Source organism: Atractosteus spatula, chromosome 23 (assembly GCF_055471065.1).
Source record: "Atractosteus spatula isolate fAtrSpa1 chromosome 23, fAtrSpa1.hap1, whole genome shotgun sequence".
In the NCBI taxonomy this organism is placed as follows: domain Eukaryota; kingdom Metazoa; phylum Chordata; class Actinopteri; order Semionotiformes; family Lepisosteidae; genus Atractosteus; species Atractosteus spatula.
Genome location: NC_142728.1, coordinates 1,577,417 through 1,592,865, shown reverse-complemented (window position 1 = coordinate 1,592,865; position 15,449 = coordinate 1,577,417). Strand labels below are relative to the sequence as shown.

General features: G+C 42.9%; 1 protein-coding gene across 4 annotated transcripts in view; it reads left to right on the top strand.

Annotated features, from left to right (window-relative positions):
- Positions 1 to 2,225: 2,225 nt before the first annotated feature.
- The window catches only part of fubp3 (far upstream element (FUSE) binding protein 3), a 41,209-nt gene continuing 27,985 nt past the window's right edge, over positions 2,226 to 15,449 (top strand). For all 4 annotated transcript variants that reach the window (XM_088940282.1, XM_088940280.1, XM_088940281.1 and 1 more), the window contains exons 1-2: positions 2,226 to 2,420; positions 7,167 to 7,278. In XM_088940282.1, the coding sequence (XP_088796408.1) occupies positions 2,322 to 2,420; positions 7,167 to 7,278 (211 nt within the window). In that variant the 5' untranslated portion in view covers positions 2,226 to 2,321. The remainder of the gene's footprint in view (positions 2,421 to 7,166; positions 7,279 to 15,449) is intronic.

Sequence of the window (15,449 nt, the reverse complement as noted above, 5' to 3'; positions counted from 1 at the left end):
TATTCGGAGTTAACTAGAAGCATACACATCTTGCTCTGTGCGTGGTCACTGATTATAACCCTCATCGGTCAGTCAGTCAGTCATCGCTCTTCATGTACAGCTACCACATGCTTGTGCGCTATGAGGTTCAGATTCATCAAGCTCCGATTGTGGAATGAACATATCTGCAGAACTGAATCAAGTCCAGAGATGGCTACCTGCCACAGAACTGGAATTAGAGCTCGTGTTCTAATCAGTGTACAAATACAATTTCAATACATACCACTAGGGAACTGCAACTGTCGAGTCTCCTATAGAGCTATCACAAACAACAGAATTACTGTAGTCACCATAAAACAAGTTTCTCCCAGTGATCCATTGTTGAACTTATTTAAGGTATGCTTTGAAAAATACATATTTTGCAGGTTTTTAACTGCATTTTAAAATATATCTAGTGATATTTTTTTTCAGTTTTGCCATTACTGAGCAGAAAAGACTCTGAGAAACTAGATTTGACACCACTCACTGACACAGAAATGAATATGGCGATTGTTTTTGAACCTTCCAAGTTATTTCACTGCATATGTAATATATACATCAATAGACATATTTCCTGTATTATCTCGGTTCTTATGAAGCTATTTCATGTTCAGAACAATTGGGTTTGCAAAAAATCGGGAAAACAGGAACTGTTTTACATGAACAGATTCGAAATTGGGAGCAATTTTTTTTTTTTTACTCGCTACTCCTCTAACATCTAACACGTGCCAGATGTTCTGGTTACATGTTTCCACATGTGTAATGTTTAAGAATTTGTAGCTCTAACTGAAATTAAATTCTTCTTTTTTTCCCCAATTTCTCCCACATTGTCCATCTGCAATGTTCTGTGGTTTCTGTCTTTGTGCAGCACTACAATCTGAAATACAATCCTGTTCACAAAACACAATGGTGCGATTCAGTTGACTGTTGCATACATCCGCATGCAGTATATACTGTGTCTTATACAGAATTTTTTTAACAGAATGTAAAATACTCACAGCTGCCAAGGTTTACTCACACTGCGATAATAATACGGTTGTTTTTGCAGCACTAAAAAAAAAAAGTATTTGCATTTTTATCTCTATAAAAAAAAATAGTGTGTGGATTTCTACTGCTGCTGGTGCTACGTGTAGCACCATTTCAAATTTCTAACCCCAGTGTAGCCAACTGCTTCCAGGTCACCATTTTCACAGCTACCATGGCGACTGAGGCCCAGACACACAGAACTCCTGGTCATGGTTTTGAAGGCAGTTGGTGCCTGTCGTTATAGCAACCCTAGAACCTGCTGGTGGAGGCCAGTTCTGAGGAAAGCAACCAAGTCTTACAGGGAGAACGTCAGGGCAATACCGGTCTCCCAAACTGGCCACTCTTGAATGGCCGAGCGGGCTGTGGGTGTGGTGGTTGTCTGGGCTTGGGATCGGCTTGGGTGGAGAGGGACTACTGGGCGCCTCAGAGGTGTTCTGGAAAAGCCGAAGCTGGCCAGGGACCTTGCTTCAGCCAGAATGGTGAAACAACGGAACGAGTAATAGGTTTATTCCCTGCTGAAAAGAGAAGAAAGGAAACACAAGGTTTCGGCTGTGGAGCCTTCTCCAAAAATTAAGGCACAATATGCAGCCTGTATGTTAGAAATATACAATAAAGTATTTGCACTGTGTTTGCACAGTATAATACTGATATTATAATGCAAAATGAGTGATGGTCATGAATAAATCAGCCTTTTCGTAAGTTCTTTTGCAACAAATTATAGTTTTAATGGACTTTGCTTCAGTAAACACTATGATTTATCAATGGTCTTTATACTGTATATAAGCACTACATGTAAATTGAATTTTTTTTACATATATCAAATGTTTTCCTTGCTTTTTTCAAAATTGTTATAGAATTTAAAGTGTTTCAACTCCACCTCAAAAGTACTAAAAAGGGGGGAGTATTATTGGACCACTTTGAGTTATGGATGTGACATTTACCCAGAATGACTAATAAATTGACTGTAAATAAAGGCTCTTTTTCCGATTTCTCTATTAAACAGTACAATAAAGCGCCTTAAATCTAAAAAAGGCGCCTCTAAGTGCCTGCAACACCACCGTCGCCCCGAGCTGTGCAGCAGCCTGACCTGCACGTCACACGTGTGAGCCCACGGCCGCCCCGGGTGTGCGTTCTCGCGGTGTTTGCCGCGCCGACGTCACAGGGTGCGCGCATGAAGGGCTTCCGTTTCCGGAGGTCGGCGCGTGCTGCCTCTTGCTGTGCTTCGCTGGTCTGGGAAATTTTTTTTTTTTGGCTGTTGCCGAGAGCTGCAAGCAGGGATGATGATGATGGCGGAGCTGGTGCAGGGACAGGCCTCGGTGGCACAGCCCGGACTGAAAGCAGACGGCTTCGCCGACGCTTTACACCGGGCCCGGCAGGTAATGCAAACACGGCGGGCGGGGGGCGGGAAGAGACACTCGGGAGAAATTCAGATGGGAGTTGAGCCAGGCCTTCTCCATGGGGGAGGGGTGTACTTTTTTAAAACCAACGTAACAACCCCCACCCCCCCCTCCTCCTCCTCCTCCTCCTCCCTTCACTCCAACTCCTCGAAAACAGTCATACACAACTCCAACCGTGAGATTGCATGGCTGTGCATGCAGATTGTACTAGCCATGAGGCCAGTATACGCTGGGGAACCTTGTAAATTATAACGGCGTGATAAATTAGTTCTCCAAACAACTTCCCGGCGTGGGGAAGTGGGTCAACTTTTTTTTTTTGCTTCCTAACACGAGTAACCAAAAATGCAACCTGTTGTTAAGCCCTGGAAGAGTGCTGCGATATTTCTTGCTCTGGCCTAGTTGCTTCAACCGGTCCTGGAGACATCAAACCGATTAGCCCCCCCACCACCACCACCACCACGGGCAGCTCAGCGCAGACGGACAGAGGGGTATTTTTGATCTTGTGACGTATTTCCAAGCTCAAGACCCACAAGAGTCGTGCTGCGTGCGTTTGTGGTGCCGTTGCTGTACAAACGCACAAGGGCATCAGCCGACTTTAATTGGCTTAAACGCGAAGCCGAGCTCCTTAAAAAAGTTGAGGAACAAAAACGCAACGACTCATAAGAGAGCCTGTATGCTTTCCTGCCTGGGGCCTGAAGTCCACGCTGACGTGACGTCGTGGTGCAGTTTTAAAAAAAGGGGGTCATGTCGTTTTTCAGTCATTTAAGCGATTCAGGAGGAAATGTAATTTTAAGGAAACTAGCAGGAAAAGGCTGGAAGTTTTAAAACTTTAAAACGAGTTGGATACCTGAACTTCAGTGACGCTCACCTATTCTTCTCTAATAGTTTAGGTTTCTCAAAGCCTGTTTGGGCAAATGATCGCTTTTAACAATGCCCCCGAGTGAGATCTCGTGTATACTGGTATCTCCTGCACGACCCCAGGCCTTCCCGAGATACAAAAAAACGACGAAGTTTCCTTGCGGGTGACTTGACATTGTATCTCAGTGAGCTAAAAGATCCCCTCTTCCTCAGAGCACTCAAAATAGCTGATACGGTTTTCTCAAACATGGAATAAAGAAGCAGCTGTTAAGCTTGCTTTGTGTTAAACGCACCCAAGAAATGTATTTTAACTCCGTGCGGAAAACAAATTTATCATCCCGACTGTGCCCAAGGAGTTTCCCCTTCCGATTTTTTTCCAAGCCCGTTTCTTAATTCACTCTTCTTTAAATATATTAAACGCACTGAAGATGATGTCTTTCCCAAATAGTTTTTTGGACCTTGATTAAACTCCACCTGTTCCAAGTAGTTATCTTATCTGGCTGTGATCCTTGAATTCGTGTTTCCACAGACTGCTGCTTTGTAGTGAGATCCCATACATGGCATTCTGCAGTCCAGAGAGGTTTGTAGGTCTGCTTAGGTAATAACCAGTTTGGTTTAGCACTCCTCATAAAATTAATTGAATTAATTTAAGTCTTTTCCACTAGTAATGTGCTGTTGAGGATGGTTTAAGATCTACTGAGCTGCTGGACAGTTACCCTTGAACCCCAGACGGGTGGCCAGACGTGGAGAGAAGCCGAGCAGTTCCAGTATTATGACTCCCTGCAGCTGGTTGTTTTCATTGCGGCTGATGTTATTAAATAAACCCCTCATTAGCCCTTCATCAGTTGCTCCAGCTCGGAACCCTCTACCAAAGCTTAAGAGATGAAAACAAGATTTTAAAATGAGGCATATGGAGCAGTCTTCGTGATGACGTGCCGAACTGAAGTACCAGGGTTTTCTTAGTTGGAGGGACTGTTATTTAATCGGTCAACATTACTGGGTTTGGACTTTCTGATGGATTCAGTCCAGTCTGATTTTATATAGAGTATATGTTGGTTCTCTCAGGGCTTGTGAGGCGTTCTGATGTCTTAATTGGTGGCTGCGGTGTCTGCTGTATTCAGTGTCCTGTGGTTAAAGCCGTTTACACTGGTCTGTCCACTCGTAGCACCCTGAAGCTTCCCAGTACACAAGCAGCAGGCTAACTGTAGTGGCATCACAGGAGTTATATTGTGGCTCCATTAGCTCTGTGTTTGCGGAGTTGACTGGTGCTGCATTTCTACAGCATGGCCCATGGCTCTTAATACCTGCTTTTCGTTGTGTTGTAACCCCACTTAACACTTTAGTGGCCACTACGTGTAGCTTAAACAAAATGCTTTGGATTACGTTCCAGCCTTATAAAGTTGGAAAGACTGAGTTTAGAAAGGGATACCTTTTGATCTGTATTATTGATAAAAACCTGCTTTTAGAAGTTTCGTAGAGTGCTTTGGGACTCTAGTAGTATTCCTGAAGGCATCTTTGTACTGCAGTCGAGATAGGAGTGTGCGGATGATGATGGCTGTGGTGGGTTCCAGATCCTAAAAAGTTGTAGTTTGTTTTGTTTTTTTTAGATAAAAGCATATCCAAATTTGAAAAGAGGTGGTAGAATTTTCTTTGAAAAAATGTTACTTTAATCATAACGTTTTGCGTAGTTTTCTTTTCCCCCAATGTAAGTCCAACTTAAATTGGTTACATCCGGAAAAGCCGAGTACAGCACAGCTCATTCTGGGAGTGTCCAGGTCGTTTCACACTGCTCCCGTCTGCTGCCTGCCTCTTATCTGGGGAGAAGCACAGCTGAAGTTTGAACCTGCAGTCTCTGAGATTGCAGATTTGCCCTGTTCTCTTAAGTGGAAATGTTTCTCATTTTAACAGAAGGTTTAACAGTGCTTTGTTTTCGGTCTTGAACTTAATTTTATTATTTTAGTTGAGTTATTTTAGAGGCATTCTTAAAATTAGAAAATTACAATTCATTTATTATTTCCTATTATTTGTTACATTTACTTTGTTCTTGTTTTGTGTGGTAAGTGGGGGAAAAAAACGTCTTATTATGTGATGACGTTTAAAAAGTTGACGGTTTCTGATTATTTTTTTGTTCTGTCCCTGTGCAGCCAGTGAGGCTGTAAGCAGTAGTGCTGCAGACAGTGGAAACAGACCCTACAATGTTGAAATATACCTCTAAAGGATTTGCGGACACCGTTATGCATAAGAGCTTTCAAGATGTAACAGCAAATGGAAATGTACTGTTGTGAAAGTTAATGACTGGATGTTTAAAGTTAGCAAAAATATTTGAGAAGCCATTTTGAATATTTATGCCTCTTCATAATTGAGCATAGGTGTGATTTGTGGCCTTGATCCCTTCCAGTGGTGGTAGCTGAGAAGGCTGCTGAATTACTCCTCGATGCATGTATCCTGATATAACAGTAGGAAGCTCATGTGACTCTGAGTCTTGGGTGTGTCCTGCAGCCCAGAGATTGCAGTGTGCATAGGCCATGGAGTGTGCAGTCTGAGCTATGTCACCAACAGTGACAAGAAATTATCCCCTAAGAAGTATTCTGTTAGTTGGTGCATGTTGTTGTAGTCTTTCTTAGGTTATTACAGGGTTATTAGGTTATTGTGTTAAGAGTAACATAATTCTTGAACTCCTCAAAGGGAGAAAACATTTGGAATAATTGTATTTAAATACAATCATTCATCTGTGAGCTGACCTTAAAAAATCAGTGGAAAAACGTGACCGAATCTTGTTAGAAAGCTGAAGGACTTGGAATTGGCTTTTTACCGCACAGTCGCTCCTATGCTCGATACTGCAATGTACCACAAAAAGTTACTTTCGACAATCCATTATCGGAAAGCTGCATTTTCCTGCTAAGCACAGGGCTCACGGTGGCTCTGGTCCCAAACGGGGTGCCAGTCCACAATGGGGCACACGCCAACAATTGGAGAACAGTTGATCTAGTTAGCCTAGCCAGCGTGTTTAAAGACCGAGGTGGGTGGAAACTGGAGTTTATGGACGAAACCCACACAAGCCTGGGAAAGTCGAACAGAATTGAACCCAGGACCCAAGACCTTTTAGGCAGCAATGCCAACATTTCCTTCCAACTTATTTTACCCTTCAATAACATAGCCTTCTCTGCGTTTTGATTTCTTAATGCCCACACATTTCTGACGTTCTTTATATATATATCTCTCTCAGAAGGTAGGCTTGGCTACGCGGAAATTGCATTTTTTCTGAGCTTAAGCCTGATAACCTCCATTTTAGAGATCATAGATGTGTTCCAGAGAGTTCTTCACATACATTATAGGGATGATATAGATAATGATGCCTTAAGGCGATGGAAGCCCCTAATTGTGTGCATTGTATTTAATATGGTTAAATTACATCTATTTTGAGCCAAACAGAACTCTCAATTTTCAGCAATTTTCAGAGACTGTATCCATTTAAAAATGCATTTGGCGTCCCCCGCGTATCGCATTTGAATGTCAGTTCTCTGTGAATGTGAAAAACTAATTGAACCTAGCACAGAGCAATTTCATGGCAGACGGTATAATCATTGTGACAAGAATACAGTTTTGCCTTCTACAACTTGTCTGCAGTTTGAATGCGTTTTTTATCAATTTAGCTGAAGTTGCGGCAAAAACGCCTAATTTGTTGTGCCGTGGAAATTCATCGAATTCATACACTTTTTTTTTCCTCCCCAGCGTGAGTACATTAAGAAATTATCAGTTTCTTGTTACTTTGAATATAGAAATTGGATTATCGCAGGACAAGTTTGTTTGAAGCTTTATTCCAAGTGTGTACTGAAGAAGCATGATGTTTTTCTTGTCTGTGTGCAGATTGCTGCTAAAATGGGTGGAGAGCCAATGACCCACCTGAACAGCTCCTCGCCTGTTGTAGACCCCTCTATTTATGGCTATGGAGGACAGAAGCGTTCTCTGGAGGAGGGAGGTAAGTCTGCTTTCAGTATCCCAGTCCTTGAGGGGCTGGCTGTTTTTTCACCGTGACCCCCAAGCTGGCCTGAGAACAGGCTAAGAATCACTGTTTCTTCCAAAGAGCTCTGCACACTTACTAAAACACTTCACAGAAGCACTCTCTTATCGTTTGCAAACACGTTTGGGACATGAAGGCTCGGGAGACGTGTGGGACACCGTTCAAGAGTGGGGTCCTTGCTGGAGTGGTCAGTACCTGGTGCGTCCAGTGTTGGTTGCAATGCGTAGTGCAGTCTAGGCTGACGGATATTGGCCACAGGCCACCGGGACGTTCCAGGGACAGTATGCAAAGGTCACAGATCAGCGGTGTGGTTGTGTCTAATTCTGACACATGCTGACATGGGCACAACGTCTTCAGGTGAAGAAATGGGTAGAATGTCTCGGGTCTTGAGTGACCCTTGCCTCGTGGAGATGAGATTTATTGTGTTGAGGTTGGAGACCAATATATGATCACCCACTTGATGATGTCAGGTGGTATTTGCCCTGTTAAGACCTGCATGAGCTTCGCTTTGGATCAGGCTGGGGGAAGCAATATCACCGTACTTCATCACGTGAGAGCCCTCCATTTTAATTTTCATCCAGGCGTCAAGACGGAAGAAACGAGGTTGATTTAGTCTGGAAATAAAAGCACGTCAGGAAACCTGCCCCCAGCCCTTCTAAAATGCCGAATCAACCTGCTTCCAAAATGCTCACAGGGGAGCCGTGTCACGTTGGCAATGCGCGGATTTGAAAATGATGATAAATAGTTGCTTCCGTAAAGTCCCCATGTTGTGTTTCCAACAGCTTTTTACAAACTGATCTAGTGATTGCACGGCTATGCGTCAGTCATTCGTATCTTTTGAAATGTGATGTGTAGTATTTTTTTTGTCCCCCCCAAATCTTTTTTTTTAAACATTCCTGGAGGTGAGCAGAATCGCTGGGCTTTTTGGTATCATGTGAGGAGGATGTGTTGATAGTGTCACTGATTTTACGATGAATTATTATCCTGTAAACAGCTTTTAAATTTACTAGCCAGAAGGACTTTCAATAATTAAAAAAAAACACTTTCTAGGAATCCAAAGAGGGGGTCTAGGATATTACCATTGGTACTTTTACTTCAGAGACATTGGGAACATTAAGTTTGTAATAGTTTTGTAATGCTAAATGTGGCAGAAATCTTGTGCTAAAGCCCAGTTCCATTTGAACTGCTTGTGAAAGTGTAATCCCAGTATATGTATTGAAAAAGACTTCCAGACATTATGGGATGTCTCCTTTGCTGTTTCCACGTGCTGTGTCCACAGGTGATCATCGGGGCAGTTGCCCGCTTTTCAGCAGGGATCCTCAAAATAGGATTTCTGGGATAAAAGATGGAATAGCCTTTTTGCAAAGAATTTATAGGCTTCTGCGAATTGTGAAGGAGGTGTTTGTTTCTTGATACCTGTAATTTTTCTTTAAGTACAGCAGTCCCCTTTGCATTGAGTATTTCTCATCTGTGAAGCTGAACTCCCAGTAGTCAGAGGTATAAGCCTGCTAGGGCTGACGGGGCACCGAGTGACGCCGATGTTCAAAACGGATGTTCTCGTGCGGAATGAAAGGAGGCGTGGCAGGTGGGGGCTGAGCTGTGTTATTGTGCTGGAGAGATGGGAAGGGAGCTCGGAAGCTCGGAGCAGGTTTGTTTTTCTGTTGTGGTGTAGTCCCCAGTTTCTGCAGTTACCCAGCCAAATTCTCTTGCAACCCGTCAGAGCAAAAAAAAAAAAAAAACAAAAAAAAAACAAGTCTCCAGATTGTTCCTTTCATCTAAAAAAAAACCTCATTCCGTTTTGGGGGGGAGTGTCCGGATTTCAGAATGGATGATTCATTAGTGCTCCGGGATAGAAGCGTGAGCAATCTAAGACCTGTGTGCCTCAACAGCTTTATTTGGCCTTTACTTCTCCTGCTAGACCTCTTGCTTCGCTTGGTTTCCCGCAGTGTGGTCTACTGTTCCTCTGTAGCGTTACTCACCTGTGAGTATCGGAAGCGTGTGATCAGGTTTCTGTTCACTGGGTGCCGTCATATTGGTCGATGGCTGATTTCGGAAACGAGGACCTTTGTTCTTTGGTCCCAGTAAATCCATGTTTAATGGCCTTTAACCAGACAAGCAAAGTCTAGATCAGGGGTCGGCAGCCTTTCAGGAGGAGTGGGCCTGGAGTCGGCTCATGCTCTTTTTGCTGTTTTGAGTGCCATGTTTTTATTAATGTGAATAATGCCCCGCTTACATTTTGAGGAGAAATTAACATTAAAAGATCTACAATTAATATGCGCGTCTTACCATTTAGTGTGATCCTGGCCGAGTTCTCTTAGCGGATGTTGAAGCTTCCAGAGTGTCGAGGCAGATAGATTAAGAAGAAAGTTCAATATTTTCACCACTGTGTTCATCACGTTATTAAGCTCATAACTTGAGATCTTGGTACATTTTTCCTGATGAATAATGCATTGAAAATGTGTCGTGGAGGGTCAGTGTGATTGGCAATGATCTTTACAAACCCCTTCTGTTTCCTGACCATTACAGGGGCGCTGTCAGTCGTCGTGGAGAATATTTTCTTGATGTAAATTCCTTCTCAATAATTAATGTCTTAGCTATACCTTCCCCTCGAGTTGTCATACATGGGTTTTGGGCAGCACAGCTCTTCTTGAATTCTTGAGTCACAGTATCTCACAAGAATTGCTAATTGAGGTACGTCGTTTCTGTTCACGCCTTCCAGAGCACAAACAGCACGGTCTTGATATTGAACAAATCCGTATTAATCTCTCCAGTAGGGCAGGGATCAGCCGCCATTTTGTCCAGAATGGTTGACTTCACACTGAAGTGAGAAAAAAGTATTTATCCTCCTAAAAATAACAGTAAATAAACCAGATGAATTGGCGTCTTTTTCCCTATTACCAAAGGGCTTTCATTATGTCTTGTAGAGAATTACAAGACAGTCATGCATAGTTTTTTTTTAACTGATTTGTGTCTTATTAGACTTTTATTGCACATAAAATCCTTTTGCATGTCAATAATGGCACACCTGCCGAAGGTGGCCCACCTCTGGTCTAGATCCTTGCAGATGGAGCTCAGTGCTGAACAGGGGGTTCCATTCCTCCCATCAGTCCAGACCTGGCGCACGCATTTTGGACTGGAACAGACGTAAGACACCTAAACTGGAAATGCCAGCCTCTGCTGGCCCCTTCTTGATTTGACCATTTCCTTTTAAGGTCTCAATACCACCATTCGTGACGTCAAGGCGATCAATCGAAGATCATTTCGGGAGTCAACCGACTACATTCAGGAAAGGGCATCTAAAAAATTCCATGCTGTTGAGGTTTTTAGGTCTCTATTACCGAACACAGTTAGCACTGATGAGTTTTAGAGATCTGCCCTTCATTTCCTGAAGGGAGCCCAGGTATTGGCTTCAGATGGCTTTGGATGAGAAAATGGCTCCTACCTAGTTTCTGGCTAGATTTGGATGTGGTGGCCAGAATTACATACCTGGCTCTGAGAAATGGACCCCCTATCCTGTTGCTGATCCTGAACTCAACTGTCAAACGAAAATAATTTTGCAGCCCCTATTATTGTAACAACTAAAATACAAGCAGTTTTATTCTTCAAGCATGTGATAATTCATTATTTTGAAACACAAGAGTGAGAACAGTAGCTTCCTGTTTGGTGTAATTGCACCCAGAACAGCAGTTGCACTGGTAAGTGTACAAAACTCCAGTGCTTTGGTTATAGTTGACAACTGACACTTCATCACATTTATAAGTCTTTTTGAGATTAGAGCGTTATCACGCCAGCGTTTTTAACACGAGGTCGTTTCACGTGCTGAGAAGCGAACAGAATGAAAAGGCAGGAGCACATCTCCATGCAGATGTACGTGATGGCCACAATCTGCTGCTGAAGAAGTTACTGTAAAAGCCAGGCTACCTGTTAATCCCAGAACACCCGTGATCATCATGCAGTGCAAAAGACACTGAACAAGATCTAAACAATTCTTAATAAAGCTGTCACTCGCAAGCTTTCAGATCTTGTGTATAATCTAATAAAGGGCAGTGTATCGGTTTCACTGGAAGACATCCAAATAATGAGATCCAGCTCCGAGTTGCTTATGTATATGTTGAAATCTCATCCTGGTTATCAGTCGGAGGTATATGTGCAGAAATAGACATGACTTCCTTTTGAGAAGTAGCCCGATTCCTTGACTCTGTGTGCATAGGTTCTGAATGTTCCTTGCAGTTTAGAACAGGGTATAAGTGGTATATCTGTTTTAAAACAATATATACATTTTAGTTTTAACTGCACAAAGCCAATGTGATGGAATTAACTCTTGATGCCCTGGGAAAGGCTGGTGTGTAATAAGGGATATCTAGATGCGTATCATTCACATCGGGCTTCAGGTTCATGAAATCATCCAAAAAGGTTTTGAAATATTCCTAATTATCACACGCTATTTAGAAATGACTTTGGCACTCGGGGAATGAAACGGGAGCACCCTGTTAATTTCAATCTCTAGTTCAGTAGACGCCAGGCTTGGTGCTTGCAGCTGGCAATGAAAGACTTCAATATTGGGAAGGAGAAAAAGAGGAATTCTTAAATCCCAGCAATGTGCAGACATAGCACTCACCTCTGTGAGCCATTGGTGCCATGCCCACTTCAGTGTTAAGCTAGGAGTGTTCAGCATCTAACTTTATAAGTTGTATTTTAACTTTGAATTTTCCTTCACTTTAGAATGTATGAATTCCGTAAACCTGTAGTATCTCTCTCTCCTTGTTTTTTTTGCTATAAAAAGGCATGTGGAGAGCAGCTGTCTGCTGGGTGGATAAGGTGTGTTACTACATGGGTTTTCAGGAGTGCAGGCTCACAGAACACAGCCCCGAGCTCTGTGCTGCTGGGCCTGTGATCTGTCTGTCTTGTTACTGCCGTTCTGTGTAGGTAAAGTTTGCTCCAGCCTGGAATTCCTGACACTGCGCCAGCATACTGGCATCTCAACGTGTATTAAAATTCACCATGACTCAGATGAACTGACACAAGTCTTACTGCATTCTAAAGGTAGGCGAGGAAGTGTTTTCAGATGGTTTCATCGGCATTAGAGGTTTTGCGCATTACTCCTATTCCTTTCATTTAATTTTTTTCCCCAGACATGGCAGCTATTGTGTTTCTCTGGGAAGCAGATGGAGATGATTTCAGTTTTGTGTTGTGAAAACAAGTATTTTCGTTCCCGCTGGTTTATTTTAAAGTGCTTTAAGCCAGTGAAATGCAACAGAGCTTGCTTTAGATCACTCATCGCTTTTTGGTAGTTATATTAATGAGAGCAAAATGGAACCTTTAGACTGCCGAGGTTTCCTTTCCATGTCTTAAAAGTGCAATATGCAAGTATATAAATGTACATTATGCTGCCTCATTGGAGTATTTTTACTTCATTGTTTAAATCTGTTCACCACAATCTAAAACCAAGCATGGTTTCAGTACTTCAGTGTTGAGCAGATATTTTGCTGATGTAAATGTGAGAATTTCAGACTGTTTTTCGCACTGAAGCTCTCTTGTCTGATTGCAGTACCAAAGATGAGCAGAATGCATCTTTTAAAAGTGCATGCTTGCCACAAAATACTACTGTCAATTCTAAAGTACGAGTTTTTCTCTCTCTCTCCCCCCCCCTCCCTCCTTTTCCACCTGACAGACCAGCCGGATTGTAAAAAATTAGCACCTCCCAACGATCGTAAGTAGTGCTATCCCTTTCCTCTCCCCTCCCCCCCTCCCCGTTCCCTGCCAGCTCACCTCGCCCCGTCTCCTCCCAGTTCAGCGCTTCAAAAAAGTTACATGCATGTTGCCTGTTAGCTGGTCTGTAGATGGAAAGAAAGGTTATTTGCTAATGGGATGCATTTTAAGAACAGGATGCATTCCTTTGGATGCCTGATGTTTAACTCGCATAGTTTCGGGAAACTCTTACATGCCTGATAATGTTAGAAATCAAGACATGGTTCAGTGTTGTGTAGGTGGTACATTTTAATGTTGTGGTTCGTGTCGCTTTACAGATGCTGTTTGGTGGTTGTTTTTTGCACTTCAATTGAATTTTTACAGGTATCCCGAAGCTTTGATATCTTAATTTTCTGGGCTTTTACATTGTGCTCCTCGTTGTCAATGCTGCTAGACACGCAGGCGTTTTGGCGATCATTCCCATTTCATTCCCTGTCCACGCGAGCTCACGGGGCGCCTCATCGTTGTGGGCGCTGGGGCACATCCGTGACGTCGGCAGACCTGCAGCGGCAAGGCTGAGTCGTGTTTTGGAGAGTTTAAGCTCTTTTTTTATTTTTGGGGGGGAGGGGGAGACCTGGGAAGTCAGGAGCTGCTGTTCAGCACTGAAATCTAATTCATACGTGATTGCACTGCGGAGATATCAGCAGGAATAAGAAATGGCAGTCGGCAAGATGTAAAATGAGAATATTTTAGAAGTTTTGATCTTGATTTAAAGGAAGATCATAAACCAGACATGAGAGGTTGCCTCTAATGATGTCTTACATTGGTGTTTTTGGGTGGTGATATAGGGGTGTGGTAGTTTGCAGCGCTGCCCGGCACCCTCGGCGTCCTGGGTTTGATTCAGGTGTCTGTGGGGAGTTTGCACGTACTCTCCATTTGCATGGCTTTTTCTTTGCCAGTACTGGATTCCTTCCAGAGACATTCCAGGCTGGTTCTGATTGGCCACTCGAGGTCTAGTGCCTCTTTGTGTGGCCCTGAGATGGACTAGCTTTCTGCCCACAGGAAAAGCAGTTTTGGCAACTAGGTAGCAAACATTGCTAATCAAAATGCTGACTATAAAGGTATTTTCAGGATTGCGTCCGTATATACTTAAAAGCACCATTTTATAGTTGACTTCTTAAAATCACAACTTTAAGTTACTTTGAAACTTTTTTACATTGCATTGCCCTCTCAGCAGGAGTTTAAAAAGAAAATCTTGCATGTTAGTGAAAACCTTTATCGCAGTAGAAATGCTGAATTGAATTGCTCATTCTTTTACAGGTGACTTTGTTAATATGAAATAATCCTGCTCTTGTAAGCACTGTATAATGTAATCATTTTGATGTCCTAGGTAAAAGCAGATGTGCTGAAAACCTAGATTTTATGAGGCATGAATTCAAAAACTGTTTTTAACAGCTTGCATGACCTTGGGGTTGTAGGGACCATCGGGTTCAGCCCTCTTGCTTTGAGTTCTCAATTGGTAGAAGATGACAGTTTTGCCGAAGACCGTGTTGAGGAGCTGCTGGCCCAAAACTTATTTAAGAACAGTCTACAATTTAATTTAGTGGAAGTAATACGGTACATCATTGAAATGTTCATAGGTGTGGAATACAATCCCGAAGATCTTAAGCTTTCAAGATTCACTCTTGGAAACGTTGAAGTAATTATGATGGGAATGTTTTTTGGGTGGGCAGTGGGTTTATTTTACAGTTGTTTAAACCTACTTACAGCCATAAGAGAGCCAAAAACCAAGACTGCTGTGCCATAGCCCTGTGGCAAACATTCACTGCCCTGATGTTTGAAAATCCTGCTTTCTGAAGTTTAATAATAAAAATAAACTATTTTATATAGTGCCTTTAAAGGTGGCTTCTCAAACTCAGTCCTCAGCTGCTCTACTGCCTGGGCTAGAGGTGGAGATCGGTTGCCTTGTGTTTTTGCAACCTCATGTTTGTTTGAGAACATGCTAAACAAGCCTGCAGAGCTCATTTCTAGCCCTAAAACTTTCCTAAGTTGGTCCCATGGACATGTTGGTGACCCAGAGGGTAGGAAGAGCCCCAAGGATCTGTTGGAGGACTGCCTGAAGGAGTTTGCCCTGCATGTCCTTTAATGGCCTGATGATCACACTGGGAGCTGGGATTTAGGCTCAAGGACATGTTTGAAGCGAATGAGCTCGTCTCGTACAATGGAAGCTAGTTCGTTGCACTGATGAACTTTGAACTTCTTAAAGCCAAGTGTTTTCCCGAAAGGCAGCAGATGGAAACAGCGATCATCTCCCCCAGCACCTAAATTAACACTGGAGATCTGAGAGCACTGCAACCTGTCCGCTTTCACACACAAATATTGCAGTTGTTTTTTATTCAGGCCCATCGTAGTGTTGGCGACAAGGGCTGTGTTCTTGAGCT